At 49.7% G+C, this 19,310-nt stretch overlaps 1 protein-coding gene across 1 annotated transcript in view; it reads right to left on the bottom strand.

The window, feature by feature from the left end:
* Positions 1-3,297: 3,297 nt before the first annotated feature.
* Positions 3,298-19,310, bottom strand: part of SLC6A17 (solute carrier family 6 member 17) — a 53,564-nt gene continuing 37,551 nt past the window's right edge. The window contains exons 6-12 of the mRNA XM_032804894.2: positions 17,269-17,379; positions 15,054-15,295; positions 13,740-13,932; positions 13,377-13,569; positions 11,598-11,757; positions 10,414-10,576; positions 3,298-9,820 (exon numbers count right to left, since the gene is read on the bottom strand). Coding sequence (XP_032660785.1) covers positions 9,452-9,820; positions 10,414-10,576; positions 11,598-11,757; positions 13,377-13,569; positions 13,740-13,932; positions 15,054-15,295; positions 17,269-17,379 — 1,431 coding nt within the window. The 3' untranslated portion in view covers positions 3,298-9,451. The remainder of the gene's footprint in view (positions 9,821-10,413; positions 10,577-11,597; positions 11,758-13,376; positions 13,570-13,739; positions 13,933-15,053; positions 15,296-17,268; positions 17,380-19,310) is intronic.

Consider the following 19,310-nt stretch of genomic DNA (forward strand, 5'->3'; position numbering starts at 1 on the left):
TGTACAAATAGCTAAAGAGATGCCCACACACACACACACACACACACACACACACACACAGAGAGACACGTAGAGTGATAGACAGACATAGACAGAGGGTTTGTTGGATGGATGGATAGATATTTATGCTCTCCATTAAAATCTCCCTCTTCTGTCATTGCAGCCAGATCCCTCCTTCAGGATCATCTGTATTGCCCTTGTAATCCCTGCCGTGACCCCTTAGTGCCCTCTGGCAAAGGGGTCACAGTTCTGGATCAGCAGCCCGTGGCAGGCCTGAGAAACTCACTACATCTGACACGTTCCTGTCACTGTATTTATCTGTAAAGAATGCTATGTGAGATCTGATATGAAAGCCAGGATCAAGTTGATCCTTATGCTTATCATGGCATGCTGGATGAACAGACGATATGTCAGAAGTTGTGTCTATTTACTAGACACAGGCTTTAAAACCTGCGTCCCAAGCAGAGCCAGCAAACAGGTCTCCCCCACACAGGAGTGAAAATGTGTCTCACTCTCTCATGTGTAAATGAAGCATTGTAAGTCAACACAATAGAAGCCCATTTGCACACGACTCAACATGAGGTTGTGAAGTGAATATGAAGCCACCAAACACCATGGAATAGACATTAGGGGACTTTACTGACTCTGGGGAGAGCAACAATGGAGTATAAGGGGACATCTTTAGCCAATCGCAAAGGGAGCCAAAAAGACAGCAATTTTTGCATCCAGGGATGGTGTCACTGGGTGGTTGCTTTAAGTGCTAACCTACCTTAGACAAAGATTCCAGCCTGGTAAAGTTAAGTTTCGACTTCAAGAAGTGTGTTACACTTTTTGTTTTATATGTAACCATTTCTGCTTCCATTAGACATACTTGGTGTCTCTTACAGCTTAATCTTTGATAAAACACGTAGGATTGTTCCACTATAAAGCTCTCTCTGTGCAATGTAGTTATAAAGGACGAAATCCTGAGTTGTACTAATCAAGCTGGGAACAGAGACCCTGGTAATTACTGTTGAGTGTCCAGTACCAGGGGCTGGATACTACAGGGGGACACTTTGTGAGGGTATTGGGGTACACCGGAAAGCACACTCGGGGCTGGCAGAGCTGAGGAAATGGAAGTGGAAGCAGCTAAGAGACTAGGGGCATCAGGGAGCTGACCTCAGTTAAGTACCAGCAAGCCTGTCTCTCACTGAAGCCGAGGGGGGGGGGGGGTAACACGGTGACTCACTGTCCTGGGTGCCCCAAGATAGCATCACAGCTGCTCCTGTTTTTCATGTGACATCCCCGTTCCCCGAAGCTTTGAGTTACCCAGACACGGAGCTCAAGAAAGGAAGTCCAGAAGGCGGCGCTTGATAAGAAGAGACTTTAATGGGACTCAGTTATGGTTGTTACAGTATCTTTCTCCTACTATACATTTTCCTGCCGGCCCAGGGTGTGCTTTGTAAATACACCGGCTATATTCTACGTGAGACGACGAGTTCTGTGCTTTGCCTTGTACAGTAGGGGTTCATCAGATATGTGCTTCCCAAAGTTTAATCACCACAGCAGCTCACACAACACACCGCAACCACTCTGAGGGCTCTTCTCTGCTACAGCTGGGGCCACCTCACTGTGGGGCACGTGGCCTAAAGGCCTTGCTACTCAGGGTCAGCCCTTAGCTCACTGGCAACTATACCTCTTCCCCGCCGCCCTCCCCTGCTTCTTAGCCCTTGTTTCTGCTCCTCTGGGGCCTGATCTAAAGCTCTTGGAAGCCAATGGGAGTCTAGCCATTGTCTGCTCTGGGGATCAGGCCCTTGGTTTCCAAATGCAAAGGATTCTGGGACATACACTGGGCACCGTATTTGCCACTCTGCAGTACCACAGTGCCTGCTAGGCTCAGCACAGGAAAACCCCATGCTCAGAGGAATGGAAAATCTCCCATTGATTCCCAAAGCCCTTTTGGTCTGTAGGTATATGTCTATGCAGGTTGTGGCGTGTTTGCAGCACAGGTAGGCATACCCCTGCTAGCTTTAATCTAGCTGGCATGGGTAACAATGGCAGTGTCAACATGGTGGCAAGGGCTAACAACGCAATTACGTATCCACTCTCCCCAGCAAGCTTGTCTTTGGGCAGCTGGCCTCTGCCGAATCCCAGTCCCGTCTTCATTCCTATGATTACCCATGCCAGCTAGCACAGCTGTGCCTACCGACCTGCAATGTAGACAGAACCTGCATCAGGTAGCTGACCTGGTGGGTGATGGGTCTGTAATGGTGCCCCACCTCATCTCATTCCCACAGGCTCTCACTGACTAGGAGTGAACAGAACCAGGAGCTGAGGAGCAGTTCAGAACTGGTCTGGGGGTGAAGTATGCAGCTCCGAAGGTCCCTCTTCTACCAAGGGTTGTGGTGGAGTCTCCACCACTGACCATTTTTAAATGGAGGAGGGATTCTTTTCTAGACAATCTGCTCTAGGATTTACTTTGGGGAAGTCCTACGGCCTGCGCGATACAGGACTTCTGACTAGACGATCACCATGGGCCTTTCTGGCCTTGCGATCTATCAGCCTATGAGGTGCCCCTCATGGCTGCCTCCTTCACGCAAGGACACCGCTGGCCAGGAAGATTCCCCTCTAGACAAAATGAAAGGCAGGGGATGCAGAGAGAACATCTACAATAATAAACTCCACAAGATAATGAGATCTGGCTCCCGTCTAAGCGACCTGAGCAAAACACAAACAAGGTAGGGACTGTGGGATCAGCTGAGTGCAATGCTGAGTCACCAGGTCCTCTATAGGTAGCCGAGCAGTGGGATGGCATCACCCAGTAATACTGCACAAGGCCATTAGGGGGAGATGTGGAGATTCGCTCGCCCCATTCTCGCAGTGGCAGAAATGGCATCCAGTCTGAAATTACACCACCTATTCAGCCACCAACAGGTATTGACAAGGACAATGATCTACGGTATGTTACTAAAAGCACGGTGCATGGGAATGTATTGCCAGAAACCATTACCCATCCCACTTACTGCCACCTGGATAGAAATATCACTTCGCAGAGGGGCTGGGCTGCCACTTGGTCCTGCCAGTGGTTTAGCAGCAAAAGGCAAAATCAGCTGTCTGTTCGAGGGACACTTAGCAGAGTCAGACACAAGCTTCCAAAATCTCAGATCTGGATTCTGAACATCTCCAAAGTTCAGATCTAGAGTTTTGTAAATAACTGGACCATGTACTAAACCAGATTGGGATTTTGACCTCCCCACTCTCCCAAGGTTGGAAGTGTTTGGGGGCGGGTATTTCATCCTCACTAAAAAGATGGGGGGTGTGGTGGGGCGGCTGTCCCATAGAGGCAGGAGAAGGGTTAAGACAACCTTGAAGATACTGCGCAGAACCCAGCCAATCAGGAAAGGGTTTATTGGGAGAGCCAATCAGGAGAAAACTTGCTGGAGTGGCCCATATATAAAAGACTGCTCAGCAGAGCAGGGGGCAGGCTCTTCCTGGAGGGCAAAGAGGGAGGGCTATCTGCTGAGGAGCACCAGAGATACTGTGGGGCTGGGCAGGGTAAAGGAGCTGGTGAGAGTGGAGTTACAAACAGTGCTGGTAGCTCCCACGCAGGCTGTGCAAGTTGGTCAATTCTTCATTAGAGGCTATTGTGCTTGTTGAAGTTGTATCCTGTGCTTGAGTAAACCAGCCTCCCCTCAGCAGACAGGTGCCAGCTAAGTGTCCCCTCAAGGATAGGTGGGGACACTTTCTGAGAACACCCCTTATTGCTCCCCAATCCTCACTGACCCCATCCAAGGCCACTAATTCCACAGGGTTTCAATCTATCAAATTTTTGCAATTAGGAAAAAAAAAGTGCATGCAGTCATAATATTGGCTCATCCTCATGTCTGAGAGAGCGCGATAGAAATTGAACATTGGCCATAAAACCCTGCAGCTGATCAGCTTTAACCCTTCCCCTGCCAGGGAGAGCGCAAGATCTGGGAACGTACCCTAGGGCATGTTTGCTGTTATAAACAGACTAAAATTAGTTGTTAATAGAAACTGAAGAGTGGTTGAATTACCAAAATATCTTAACATAACATACACATGTAGCATCTATTAACCATAACACACACACACACTGACTGCATACAGCACCTAACACTTAAACCCCACCCTGAACCTATTATCTAGCAAACGCCACAAGCAATACTGTACTTCCACGGAAAAAAAAATGAAGGCAGCTCCCACTTGTAGCTCCCTATTGTGGGCAACGTGGCGGGACAGCTGCCAATCACACACTAGACTAAGAAATTATAAATATCTCAAATACACAATGAAAATAGATCTGTACAGCACTGAGAATGAGAATAGCCTACGGGTCACTTTGGAATATGTTCGTCATTTAACAGAATTTACACCAACATTTACAGAGTAAATATACAATAGAAATAGAAACTATAGGTTATTATGTATATATGTATATAGGTGACAGAGCTGTTCTTCACCTTTCTACCATCACTGCTGACACACCACAAGAAGAGGGAGGGGGACTGAGTGGATTGGTTGCTGGCTCGAAAGCGTTAACTCAGGAGAGGGTGGGCGAGATCTCTAGCTGGCATAAGTCAGCATTGTTTCATTAAAGTGGCTGGAACTACTTTACGCCAGCTAGGGATCTGGCCTCACTGACTCCAATTGGAACTAGAGCTGATTGACATCAGCTGGGGATTGTTTGGGGGCAAACTGACTCCAATGGAACTATGACTGATTCACACCAGCTGGGGCTCTGGCCCTTAACTCCAATGGCACGACACCAGCAGGGGATCTGGCTCCATTAACTCCAATGGAGCGACACTGATTTGCACCAGCTCGTAGCCTGCTTTAGTGGCTCTACAGATGCAGTCTGGGAAGGCTGCATCAGGTATAATGCTTGTGCTCCTTTGATAATCCCCTGCTTGGGATTCTGGGGCCCAATGGGTGCGAAAAGACCTGGAGGGGGAGAAAGAGAGGAAGTTTGGAAGGACCCGTCCCCAGTGGGCACGTTATTCCATGACTAAGCACCAGACGATTCCTTGGACCTTTCTGTAAAGCAGCTGGTGCTGGGCCCTGGGGGAGGTGGACCCTGATCTGAAGAGGTGAGGCCATCCCTGTGTTCCTATGCACGGTGGGAAGGAGAGTGATTGCGACACAAAGTGATGCAGAGAGGGAGAGGGGTGGCTTTGATTCTGACTGCCCATGGCCAGCTGTCCCAGCAGAAGTCCTCTACAAAGCTCCCTGGGTGACAGGGACTCCAAGCTGCAAGCAGAACAGACTCGGCTCTGATGCCATCAATACCCTGCTCTCCCCAAACTGCCTCTGACCTGCACTTCTGTCCCATCTGCTACTCTCCTCATCCTGCGGAGTGGGGTCAGATGACAGATTTGCAATTCCAGGCTGAGGTACTGCTCAGCTGAGTGATTCAAATGCCAGGCCTGATTCTCGCCTCAGTGCAAGTCAGGGGTAACGCTATGGAAATCCGTGAAGAGACGCCAGTGTAGATGAGAGCAGAAAAAAAGTGGGGTCCTGGTCACAGTTGGTGCAAATCACTGAGGTCAAAATGAAATTTCCACCAGCAGGGGATCTAGCTCTGTGTTTCTCCCATGAAGTTTGGAAAAGAGCCAATTCCTAACCCTTCTGATTCCCTCTTGGGTTTAAATTCTCTATTATCTGAGGTGGAAATTTCTTAGGGATGCTGGCGTCTATCAAGCGGCTAATGGATCCTTCCAGGGTCATCCTGCAGCTGCTCTGTCCCCATCTCGAAGCAAATGAACCAGCTAGGCAAAATCAGCCTCAGACGCAAACAACTCGACTCGGCACAGGGCACATTCATCACTTTCATTCTGCTCCAAAGGTTAGCGGGACCCATGTGGTGACTCCTAATGCATTGCCCAGGAAAACAAGGTGAATCGGGAGAAAGAGTATGGTGATGGTACAAAAGCCAGAGGAAGTGACACAAGCCCTAGTAGCTTGTGGGAACCCAGTGGGTCCTACGGAACAGAAGTGAAATGGTGTTTGGGTGTAAATGGCCAGGGTTGGGCCTGATTTGCATCTTACGCTATCTTTTCTTAGTGTGTTTATCCTCAACCCCCTGCGAGGTAGAGCAGTGCTGTCACAGCTGGACAACTGAAGCACAGAGAGACAAAGGCCCAGATCCCGAAATGTATTTTTGTTGATTGCAATGGGAGTTAGAGGCCCAAACAGGGCCAGATCTAGTGTTTTTGCAGCCCCAAGCAGGAAAAAAAAAAAAAAAAAAAGCCACGATTGTGATTGGTGGCAATTCAGCAGCTACTCTACTGCTGCTTCATTCTATGGCGGCAATTCGGCGGCAGGAGGTGGAGGTGCTGGAGGTGCTGCCCCTCTTCATTGGCTGCCCCAGGCATCTGCTTGCGAAGCTGGTGCCTGGAGCTGGCCCTGGGTCCAAATTTCTTCCAGGATCGGGGCCTGGGGGACTTGCTCAAGATCCCACAAAACGTCTGTGGCAGCGCAAGGAATGAAGGTCTGTCTCCCATGCCGTAGGCTAACACTCTAACCCAGAAGCAGCGAAAGACTGCTTTGAATGGGGGTGGAGGGATAGGAGGGGGGCCAGTGAGCATGCAAAGCCAGTGTAACTTACCCTTCCTGGGGCAAGATCTCCAGTTGATGTAAACTGGAGTAAAGACTGTGAAATCAGTGGAGCTATACTACTTTACACCAGCATCGATTTGGCTCGTTGGACCCAATTCTGATCTCATCTACATCACTGGCATCAATGGAGTTACACCAGGATAAAACCACTGTAGGATCTGAATTGGGCCCGTTTGGCATTCTGTGCGGCCCTCATTCAGCTCCAACGTGAGCAGGTGTAGCTTCCATTGAAAGCAGTTGGAGCTGTACCCACTTACGCTTGAATATGACCCCAGTATATTAGGGGAGGGTTGGGAGCACAAAATAAAGGAGTGGGATGCTCTACTTCCTCGAATACCCATTTGCTAGTTGTCTCTCCAGCTATGCGCTGTTCCGCCCCGTGGTACGTAAGTCACCCTAACTGAATGCCACACTGGTGCACGAACACAAAATTATGGCCACACTGTTTCTAACTCAGAAGATTGCAAGGGAGATGTACCCCTTGCCTGTGGTTGCTGAGTCATGTGACCTTACCTTGGAAAAGCCCCATGGGTGGCTTACGGGACAAGGCCCAATTTTTAGCACAGGGATAGGGAATTGGGTGTCATGGGTTAGATTCCCAGCAGTGTCACTGCTTCACACTGTAACCATGGCCCAGTCTGTGCCTCAATTTTCCCGTCTGTAAAATGGCTACTGTGGGGCTCAATTAATGTCCATAAAGTGCTTCCAGACCTTGGATGACTGGTGCAATAGAAGGGCCAACGGTTATTATTTAAAGGCTCACAGGTTGCATGAGCGAAGCCTCAGAGGAGATGGACCTATGGGCAGAAACAGTGCTAAGGGAAATGAACGAAGCAGCAAAAAGCTCCGGGGCTTTTCTCTCATCCTTCAGTCTTTCCATGTTTCCTCAAGAGGGGATTGACTCTCAGCAGAGTGGACAGCAAAGAATGAGAGGGGAGAAGGTCTCCCAGTCTTTGCAAGGACAAGGGGAGATCAGCCTGGCCTATGTGCTGGCATGAAATATCATCGAGCTGGCACTAAGTACAACAGGAGTAAGGAAGAGCAGGTTAAAAAATATACTTAAATGGATGGGAGATACTCACAATTATTTTCCCCACCCAAGCCCTAAATCTCATGGATGAGTGTGACAGACAGGGGCTCACCACCAGACATGCCAAGACCTCGCACTAACTTACAGGAGCCTCCATAACACACAGTGCACGCTGCAACCTACAAAGAGTCCTGTGGCACCTTATAGACTAACAGATGTATTAGAGCATAAGCTTTCATGGGTGAATACCCACTTCATCAGACACATGTAATGGAAATTGCATATTTATACCTGCCTCTGGAAATTTCCATTACATGCGTCTGACGAAGTGGGTATTCACCCACGAAAGCTTATGCTCCAATACATCTGTTAGTCTATAAAGTCCCACAGGACTCTTTGCTGCTTTTTACAGATCCAGACTAACACGGTTACCCCTCTGATACGCTGCAACCTACGTTTCCATCCCGCTGCAAACTCGGCATGAAGTCTCTGAGCCAACTACACCCCTGCTGTAAGGCCACTGACATCTACGGAGATACACTAGGGAGGAATTTGGACTCTTGCTTTTAGATGAATGAGGCTAGTGAACAGGAAGAAACATACACAGTCAGCTTCCATCACACCCAGATGACACCTCTCTAAATAAGGGCAGAATTTAGATCATGGGACTCTATTTCCTACAAAAGCTAACCCAAGATTGTAATCAGAATCCAATAACCCCAGATTCTCTCTACTCATCTTTGTATCTAGGAGGGCTAGGGTATATCATTCACCAGTCTAGGGGGCTTCTTTCACACCATGCATTGAAAATGAAAATCCTGGGGCTGGAGCTTGCTCACAGTTACCCAGCTGCAAATCAGGAACGACTCCAGAGGTTCTCCTGATCTACACCAGTGTCACCCTGCTCAAATTCTGGCCTATGGACATGGCACATGCTCACACACCTGAAATAGTGGTTGCACCGGAGGTCCTGTGCCACTTTGGATGGAGTAACACTGTATAATAAGTGGCTGTGCTCACTGCAGCTCAGTTTAGAAGGAGATCCCACCCCACCCTGACATGACTCATGGACATATTCCCCATGTGTGTCTAACCAACATCCATTGTAACACAACAGATACCAAAGGGTCAACTAGTTGCTGCCGCTCACTGTAAAGTTTTGTCCACTCAAGATGCGTCTGCGCTGGGTAAGAAATGTCCATTAAAGCTGAGCTCTTTGGGTGTCTCCAGAGCTACAAAACCAAAGGTGGTGCCATGACCACCACCCCAGGTAAAACCCCATCAGGTGATGGCTGTCCATCAGGCTATGAACACGGGTGGTCAAATGTGATCAATGGAATAAGAGCCATCTCTTCTCCTAACTAGGGGAAAACAAGAGGAGGGGGAAGAACTCCAGGTTAAAAGAGGAAACGTCTTTGGCTGTCACCTCATTTTGTATCCCTTCTCTGAACTTCTGATGCTTGGAAATCAAGAGATGCTTGGTTTGGTCTCCAATTTTTTCTCTCTGGAAACATACTGATCAAATTTATTGCAGTGTCTTGTTTTGTTTTGTTTTTCCTCACAAGGGCAGCTGACAAGGGATCCTGCCTTTTTGATTGGAATTGCTGAGAGGGAAATCCAGTACCCTCCCACGATGCCTTCTTCCCAACCTTGCCTGGGAAATGACTGCTTACTTGCTAACATTCTAGGAAGGGTTTCTTCTTTTTTTCTTTTTGTTCCACAAATGGACAGGATCCATTCCCCAGTTGCCTCCTCTCCTAGGCACTGGGGGGTGGGGGCGGGGCAAGGACTGGTGGGTGTCCATCACAGTTCAGATTCAGGGGTGCTGGCCAAGTGGTACCCACTCCCATAGCGTCCATTGGGTGCACTGCTCATCTCCATTGGGGAAGCGTTTCCCGGGCCCAGGTAGGAACGGTGCGTGGGCATCGGGGATGGAGTCTCGCTGGGCACTTTGCTCAAGATGAAGCGAGTCTCATCATTGTCCTCTAGGTTGGAGATGTCCTTCATCATCCGGCCCTTCTTGTAGGTGACGGAGAGAGCGTTGGAGCCATCGGACACCAGGTGGAACTGACGGAGGATGAAGACCACAGGCAGTGGGAGGGTGGCCAGGATGATGAGACAGATGAGGATGGCCATAGCCCACGTTGGGTAATAGAGAAACTTCTCCGCAGCCTGGAAGAGAAAGAGGCAGCTTCAGTACAGTGGACATGAGTGTCTACACCTCCATGAAGGTACATAGGCAGAGGACAGGACGTTATCACTGTGGAGTTAAGTCAGGGTCATTGAGATCTTAGTCCTCCAGGTCTTAGAGAGGACCAGGACATGGTGTATAGGGGAACTTAATAAAGGGAGGCAGGAGACCACTGTCTAGCTCTCTGCCGATTCACTTGATGTCTGAGGGAAGGGGGTACAGAGAGATCCATCTACTGTAGGTGTGCTTATCACGAAGGAAAACTTTCCCAGAGTCTGGTTGTCCCTCACCCATCATCTCCTGCCAATTGTGTGGTCTATATAAGAAGGAAAGGGCAGTTCAGAGCTTCAGGGATGGAGGTGGAGGTGGACAGGAAGTCAATTACCAAACACAGTGGAAGCAGAGAATTCCCAGCCACTAACCTGGAACCAAACCTTCGCTCAGTGTTGACCCAGGCATTACGCAGGCAGACTTCCCATGAGGAAGGTAAAGACTGAGTGAAAACTGAATAAGGGCCTCAGGGCTGGAACTGTGGAGGAGAGGACTCACTAAAAGCTGGTGTTCCTGTACTCACCTCCTCTCTGATCCAAGCGCTGTAGCTCGGTGGGTTGACTCCCAGCTGGATGATGCTGGCTGTCATTAGCACAGCCATGCAGAGGGGAGAGATGTACTTCCAGGTGTAGAAGTAGAAGATGTATGGCCGGAAGCCCAGCATTTCTGTCAGTTCCTGCATGAACCTGGAGAGGAAGGACAGGAAACCCAAATGGATGGAGCACAAGAGTCCTGCCTTCTCCTTTCCCGCCACTTCAGGTGGAAAACTCCTACCCAGTAACCGTCTCAGTGAACTAAGCATTGGGTGACCCTAGAAATGGTCAGAGGTCAGCTTAGGTCCAGAGAAGGATCCAAAAGCTTCTCTTAGCTTTTTGAAGCTCTTGAGGCTGCAGAGCTGGCCTGGGAAAAGTCCACATGAGGGACTCCTGGAATTTCTCCTGGGTCTGGCGAGCCCCCAGACGCTCCCAGGAGCAGCTACCTTGGGACTGCAGCGTTCCTGATTCCGGACCCCTCTCGAATCCTCAAGAGAAGGGAAATGACAAGCAATGAAGACAAGTGGAATCAAACATTTCAGACATGGTTTGGTTCCAGGGTGGGGTTACGTTTTCCAAATTATTTTAGCCATCTGTACACTTAGACCAAGTTCTAGATCCCCTCTTTATATCCAGATTAAATGCTATGGCTTGCCTTAAATGCAGAAGGATAGAGTCCACCATCATAATGGCCCCTTTCTGGCCTATGGGCCAGATTCTCAGTTACCCTGTGCCTTATGTGATATTGCATATCAAACCACAGTGGGTGCAATACACGACCATTCCGATCTGTACTTCTTTTGCATGGGTGAAGATGACTCCACTAATTGCAGGCCCAGGGAGAATCTGGCCCTGTGAGCTCGTGACTATCTGTTGACCCCTCCAGGGTTAGATCTCCTTGATGGGACCTCTACAAATGCCTTCAGGACTGGCCTATGCTCTGGTCCTAGCCCTGGGATTAGACAGTGGGGGAAATTGTTGATCCCTGCCTCAAGCTTTGCCTGTCAATGCTCCTAACCTTGAGGTGCCACCTCAGGACAGAGATAGGTGGCTTGGCACTAACCTCAATACCATTACATATTTGGAGCAAGGGGTTAAAGGAGAAAGCTTAGGAATCCAGCTGGACTAATAGAGGCAGCAGAGGTGTCATTATTGCCGTTGCATGAGTTCTTACTTCTTGGTACCATAAATCCAGGCCACGGCAATGTTCTCCAGGATCACCACGACCGTGAGTGGCAGCGTGGCAGAGTAATCGTCAAACATGGTGACAAAGTAATTCCCTGAGTGCTGCACGAAGATCAAGCCTATCAGGAAGGCGACGATGCAACAGCCAACTGCAAAAAGCACATGGTCACCGTCAGCATAGCTCCTCCAGGGGAACGTGGAACTCGGGGTGGGGGAAGAATGGGGTTCTAATAACTCCCCCAGCCTAAATTAATACATCCTCAAATCTACTGATGGAATAGTAAACAACAACAAGCATTCCTGAGCATCGGCAGGAGTGGCGCCAGGGTTTTTGGCACCCTAGGCAGGGGTCCTTCTGCACTTCCGGTCTTCAGGACACTTCAGCAGCAGGTCCCGGAGCGAGTGAAGGACCCGCCGCAGAATTGCCGCCGAATACCTGGAGCGCGGAAGGACCCGTCGCCACCAAATTACCACCGAGGATGGCAAAATGCTGCCCCCCAAATCCTGGTGCCTTAGGCGACCGCCTAGGTCGCCTAAATGGAAGCACCAGCCCTGAGCATCGGTGAGTCTGGCAACCTGCTGAGACTGCTGTGGCTACAAACCTATGCTAATGCACTGGTCTCTACTGTTGCCTTGTCATCCTACTGTTTGCCTCTTTTGTCACCTGGGCCCTGATCCTGCAAAGTCTTATGCAAGTGCTTAACTTTCAGCTCTGGGACCAGTCCCATTGCAATGAGTTGCAGGAGGAGGAAGGATGGGTCAGTGGTTCTCAGAGAAAAATAGGAAGTTTATTATTATGATTTGCATTACAGCAGCAAGTAGAAGCCCCAGCCATGGTCAAGGTCCCATTGTGCGAGGCACCACACATACATATTGTGAGATAGCCCTGCTGTGAAGAATTTCTAAAAGACAAAGGGATGAAGGGAAACTGAGGCACAGAGCAACAACATGACTTGTCAACTGGCAAGAGTTAGTCAGTGGCAGAGCCAGGAATAGAACCCAGGTCTCCTGAGGCCCAGTCTAGTGCCCTCCCCACAATTCATCTCCCTCTGCTTTGGGATTGCTAGGGACAGCAGGTGCTGTGTTAATATTAAATCATTAAATGCATTGAGAAGAACTAGCGATGAACATATATGGCAGTGGTAGAAGGCACACAGTGTGTCCCCAAAACAGTCCAAAATGCCGAGGCCACTAAAGGTGCAGATCTGGATCTCAAACACCTCCAAAATTTTGGGTCTGGAGTTTCAGTTCTGGTCCATCTCTAGTTATGACATATGCTACTTCAATGTTATTTGCAGTCACGGATCCACAGCCTGGCACTCCCAAGAGCAGAAGGAAGCAGGGTTGTTCCCACCTTCCAAAGGTTGTCATCTTTCCAACCCACTCCCAGCAACTCAACAGCCAATCCAGTGCCTAGGTAACCTGGGCCTCACTAGATCCAGAGTTCCATTCCCCCCCCCCACCTCCCTCCCACATTCAGCCTCCTCTTCATCCAGGTTTTTCTCAGGATCCCTCTGGGAGCAAGCTCTGCTCCCCTGTTCCAGCTAACCTCGGGCCCTTCCTATAATGCAGACAGAGAGATGAGGTATCTGTGCACGCTCCTGGGACATCCTAAGGTTCAGCCCTGCTGGTGGAGATGAGCTCTGACTGGGCCTCACAAGCCAGCCGATGCTGCAGTCTCCAATCCACCTGCTTGAGTCACCGTGCCCACCCCAAGGAAATGGAGAACCCCCTGCCCCCAAGACAGTGCAGCCAGAAAGAACCTCACCTGTGAAAACTTCCTTCCGCACCTTGAAGGTGTCAATGATAGGGGTGGTGATACCCGCCATGGTCCCAATCATGCTGCCCAGCCCCAGGTTTATCAGCATCAGGAAGAACATCACAGACCAGAAAGGAGAAGCTGGGAAGTGGGTCATGGCTTCAGTGAAGGCGATGAAGGCCAGGCCAGTTCCCTGCACTGACTGCACGGGGAGAGAAGAGGGACAGCTGTGTGAGACTCAGGAGAGAAATACACTGGGGACATGTGCATAAAAACAGAAATGCATTTGCAAGCCCAACAGCCACACCTACACCTGAAACCCCCCCTTTCCCCTGCGCTACCCCTAGCTCTGAAGCGACCATCCCCAGGCACCTTGTTGAGCTCATCCTCTAGCAGGCAGGGGTCCAAGCCCAGCTCCTTGAAGTGGTCCTCCTTCACTGTCATGATCACTTGGTACATCTCGCTGTAATCCTTGGCCGTGAGATGGGAGAAGTTCACATGGGGCGGGATGAGGTCATGGCTCAGAATGTGGGTGTTTAGGTAGCCCAGGATCTTCTCAGTGTTCCTATGGAGAGCAAAGCCAGAGTCACCCATGGAGCCCCAACCCTGCAATGGAGATGAGGTGGAATGTGATCACCCCCTATGGGCCAGGCAGGGCACTGCATGTGGAGGTGGGACAGTGGGAGTAAAGCGGGGCATCAGCAGCAACATTCTCCCACAATGTAAGTGCGCTGGGAGGCAACCCTGCCATCAAAAGCACTGAAGGTGGCACACTCCCTCTCCTCCTGCATCCAGCGCTAGCCTCCATCTCTGCAGCACTTGCTGTGAGTACAAGGAGAAAAGCTGCCTTGACTACCAACTCTAGACCATGATCTCTCTGGGACCAACAAGAGTCCGTGCAGCAGTGCCCAGATGCCAGCACGGCTCCAATGCTTGCCCCTCATGTTTATAAATTTGTCGTAGGTAGCGGCACTCATCCAGAGATCCAAAGGCAATGTGAACTTTTTAGAAACTAGGTATAGCGCTCGCTTCACCCAGCGCTGAAACGCAGCCACTTCTGCAGTAGAGCACAGAAGCTCTTTAACATCACATAGCTACGCACCAGTTGAGGACAGGAGGTGAAAGAGAATCCCATCTCCAACTGAAATTGGAGGAGGAATTTAGAATGTAATTAGCCAAGTTGGATTTGCCCAGGACAGTCAGGCCAATACCTCTGCTTTAAGCTTGGATTTCCAAAGGGATGTAAGGTCTCATTAGAAGCTGGTGGGAACTGGGTACTTAGCGCATGACTCAGAGAAAGAGCACCCCACAGTGAGTCACCAGCAATACCCTAGACATGGAGATCTCCCATTCAGGTCCAGTATAGCTGTTGAGGTCAGCTGCACCAACCAGGTATTATAGTTTCATTTATCCCTGTAACAATCTTTTCATCTCTGTTGGGTCATGAGTGGAGACTGAACTGGGAGCTCCTGGATCTACAAGCATGAGCTTTCAATGCACGCGCTAAAGGACTAGGATCCAGATCCTCAATGGCATTTAGGCACCTAACTCCCACTGAAATCACCCTGTGGGGACCTGGGCCTAGAAGATACTGAATATGCATCCCCATTTGTGTGGGTTCACCCCCTGGGCAGGAGACCAAGGCCAGGAGAAGGCCCCTGGGAAATGAGAGGAATCCACACGTACTCCACCACACATTTCTCATTCATGATGTTGGCCTTGAACCCCAGCACGGCGAAGACCACCAGGGTGGCCAACACGGAGGTGAAGAAGTTGATGAAGGAGACGAGGGTAGCGTCGAAGTGGCAGTTATTGTCCTGCTTGTTGTAGCTGGAGAAAGCGATGACACCTCCAAAGCCCAGGCCCAGGGCGAAGAAGACCTGAGTGGCTGCCTCTCGCCACACCTGGGGGTCCAGCATCTTGTCAAGCTGGGAAGGGAGAAAAAGGGGGAGGAGCCTCGTGAGTCGCCCCGTCTCCCTGTTCACTCAGCCTGTTGGGTCCAGGGAAACCCAGCACACCCATCATTGGCACCAAGCCAGTGACGTCCCTTATGGTAATGGATGGGTGGAGGCTCAATATGTAGAACCTTGGGCTCCATGAGCTAGCCGGGGCCATGGGCTCATGCCCACTGCACCTTGGACTATACTTAATCAGGATTTTCACATATGCATATGGACTTAGAGAAGCAAAGAATATAATTCTCTCCCAAACAAACACCCCCTCTAATGAGGGTAGTGAGCCCATTGTGTGTCCGTAGCCTATTCCACCAGCAGACCTCTAAGAGTTAGGTGTCATCACATCTAATTTACAGATGGGGAAACTGAGGCACTGAGAAGGGGGAATTGCCATACAGTGACCGAGATGGGAATAAGATCCCAGCTTGCTTGATGCCCAAGCATGTCTGTGCTTCACCCATGGGGCCAAAGCGCTTTTCATGGATTTCAAAGCCCTTTCAAAGCAAGTGTGGTTAGCTTCCTTTCAGAGCTGGGGAAGCGACTGGCCCAGGGTCACACATTGAGTCAGCAGAGCTGGGAATAGCACCCAAGTCTCCTGACGTTCACTCAGATCTCTCATCCACTAGACCGTCCTCTCCAAGAGCTCCTTGTCTTTAATACTTCCCTTCCCCACTCGTATATAGTTACACCCAGGGACCCGCTTTCCTTGCACTCCGTGGCGAGCTCCAACCTTCCCATCAGGACCACTGGCTGCTGACTTGTCCCTTGATGACTATGCTGTGTTTGCTGCCTGGAGTGCTGCAGGTCCCCGCACTGTGTGGAGTGGGAACTGGATGCTGAATTGCAGTGTGTTCATATATGCAAAGCAGCTGGAGGATGCACAGAGCCATCTCTCTCTAGCTACTTTGAACACACATCTCCCCTGGTGCCTGAGTACCTTAGGAGTGCCCTACGCATTAACAGTAATTGAGAGCTAATGCCTGTGTGATTAGCCCAATTTGTTTTAAATTCTGCCCCCATCACAGCTTCCCCTTTATAATAAAAGCCAGAGCTGTAGGACTGAAGCGTCTGGGTATCTCTCATCAAGCTATCATCATTAATAGCTTGCAACAGCTTTGTGGGCTGAGCTGATTCATCTACATCTCAGCTTCATTAATTAATTAGCTAGTTAATTACACTGATGGCTGCTTAGGTTTGTAAGTGTGGAGGTTTGTCTGCCAGCCAGCATCTGTCATAGAGGCAGCCTCATGAAGTTTTAAAATGTAGCCCATGTCAACAAGCACAGAGACTGCAAGTGCCAACCAGCAATGCCCCACCTTGAGCTAAGAGACCTGCTCCACATAGCATTGCATGCTGAGAGCTGTAGTTTCCTCTAGCTGCACCCCTACATTAAAGATACAGTCTGCCCCACTTGTGTAAGTTAGGTATGGTCTTGGGGTTCCTGACTGTTTCAGTGGCACTGGGTTTAGGCACCCTGATCTCCTGTAGGGGGCGTGTGTAGCACTGATTGTATGTGCATATAGGGTTGTGTAAGGCTGTGTGCAGCTGCATTGCATGCATCTATTTGTGTGTGTGTGTGTGTGTGTGTGTGTGTACAGTTGTGTGTGTGAATCTGTTTCCTAGTGTGAACCAACTATATGTGTAAACGGGACTGGGTGTGTGCACAGGGCTGATTGTATGTGTGTAGATGTAGTTGTATGTATGTAGGTGTGATTTTGTGTATGTGTGTGCACCTGCCTATGGTTGATATCGGAAGCAGCCTGCTCCCTCCAGGAAAATGAAGGAGCAAACCAGAAGGAATGGGAGCCTGTATCGTGATCATGCACCTCTGCCCCTATCTCCCATCTAAACTCATCCTGAAATCAGCAGGGCAAGCAGCCTTGGGAAATGGCCCTGTCCCTCTCCGATCAGGCAGAGGGGCTGTACAGCGAGCGCTGGTCACTTGCCTTAGGAGTGAACATGTGCAGAATCCCATCTATCGCCCCCCTCAGGAGCAGCCCCCGCACCAGGAAGCAAAGGAGCACCACATAGGGGAAGAGGGAGCTGAAGTACATCACCTAGGAGAGAGAAGACCCAACATGACTGTCATAAAGAGATAGTTAAGAGTTAATGTCTCTTTTACCTGTAAAGGGTAAACAAACAGTGACCTGCAACACCTGACCAGAGGACCAATCAGGAGACAAGATACTTTCAAATCTTGGTGGAGGGAAGCCTTTGTTTGGGCTGTTTTGCGTGTGGTTTTGGTTGTCTCTGGTTCTCAGAGGACCAGACATGGAAGCAGTTATTCTCCAAATTTCTGAAACAGTCTCTTCTGTTCAAGTTAGTAAGTACATGTAGGAAGGCAGTTTTAGTCTTTTTATTTGTTTCTTTATTTGCAAATATGTTATTGCTGGAAGGATTGTATCTCTGTTGCTGAAACTTGTATTTGTGCTGGGGGGAGGACTTTCTCTGTGTCTATAGGCTCGAGACCCTGTACATTTGTCATCTTGATTTTACAGAGACACTTTTACTTTTTTCTTTCTTTATTAAAAGCTTTTCTTTTTAGAAAACCTGATTGATTTTGGCTATCTTGTATAACCCAAGGGGAGGGAGTCTGCACTCACCAGGAATGGGGGGAGGAAGGAAAGAAGGGGGGAGGAAACCTTGATCTCTCTGTTTTAAGATTCAAGAAGTTTGAATCACAGTGATCTTCCAGGGTAACCAAGGAGGGAAGCCTGGGAGAGGCAATGGGTGGGGAAAGAGTTTACTTCCCTTGTGTTAAGATCCAGGGGGTCTGGGTTCTTGGGGTCCCTGGAAAGGTTTTGGGGGGGACCAGAGTGTACCAGGCACTGCAAGTCCTGGTTGGTGGCAGCACTACAAGTTCTAAGCTGGTAATTAAGCTTAGGGGAATTCATGCTGGTACTCCATCTTTTGGACGCTAAGGTTCAGAGTAGGGGCTTATACCATGACAATGACAAGGACCTGTCACAGCTACCGCCTCACGACTGGCACTCAGGCAGGGCCCGTCCTCCGTTCCCCTCTGCACACAATCCCCTGACAGAAAAGGAGCAGGAGAGGGAGAGAATTTTACTTTGAAAGAGAAGCACTGAGCCTCTATAAGTCTGCATGAAACATGTTGCAGCATTAAGGGCCATTATGCTGCTGGGAATATTGCCCTTCAACACCTGAACACCAGTTCTATCTGCCATGGCACAAGGGGGTGCTGTGCTGCTAGGGATGCTGCCCTCCATAGCCTGAACCTATCCCCTTTATGCTGTAGCATGGTGTAACAAGTCCCCAGTACAGTCTCTCAAAAAGATTTGAACCTACCACCTTTAGCACTGACCTTTACCACTGGAACAGCCTCCATTTGGTTGTAGCAGTAGTAGGCTATTATCCTCCCTGTGACCCAGCCACTAGGGAAGAGCAGGGAGGCAACACATACTTGACTGGCACAAGGGGGCCTGTGTGGCTAATGCTGACTACCTGTGTAACCTGGGCCTATTTCTAGTGCTCAAGTGAGCATGCATGAAAAGAGTCCAGTGAGTCACACTTAATCTGAGCAGGGAAGTTTGGCTGTTAATGCTCTGCTTTTGTTCTCCGCTTGCTGCAGAGCATTTGGTGCCAATTTGTATTGCTGGGATGGCAGCTTGGGGACTTTTTGCCCTGATGCTCTACAGCAGAGTTATGAGGACACAGTGTTCTGGCATCTCAGCTGGAATTTTCCCCTTCAGAACTCCCTCACCTTGCTCAGTGATGAGACGCAGCCTTTTTCATGGCGCCAAATGTGAGCATCAGCTAAATGTTCATTTCAGCCCTTCTCCCCAAGCCTCTGATCCAGCCCTGGTTGGGGCTGGTGCCTACCAATTCCCATCGGTGCTGCCTGCCAACCCAGCAAGACAAGCTGGGCATTGTGGCAGCTTCCTCAGAGCAGAGTTTCCTCAGGAAAGCCAAGGGCAACTAGCACAATAGGTCAAACCTCACTCTAAGCCCAAATCATCATACGCGG

This window comes from Chelonoidis abingdonii, chromosome 4 (assembly GCF_003597395.2).
Source record: "Chelonoidis abingdonii isolate Lonesome George chromosome 4, CheloAbing_2.0, whole genome shotgun sequence".
Classification (NCBI taxonomy): domain Eukaryota; kingdom Metazoa; phylum Chordata; order Testudines; family Testudinidae; genus Chelonoidis; species Chelonoidis abingdonii.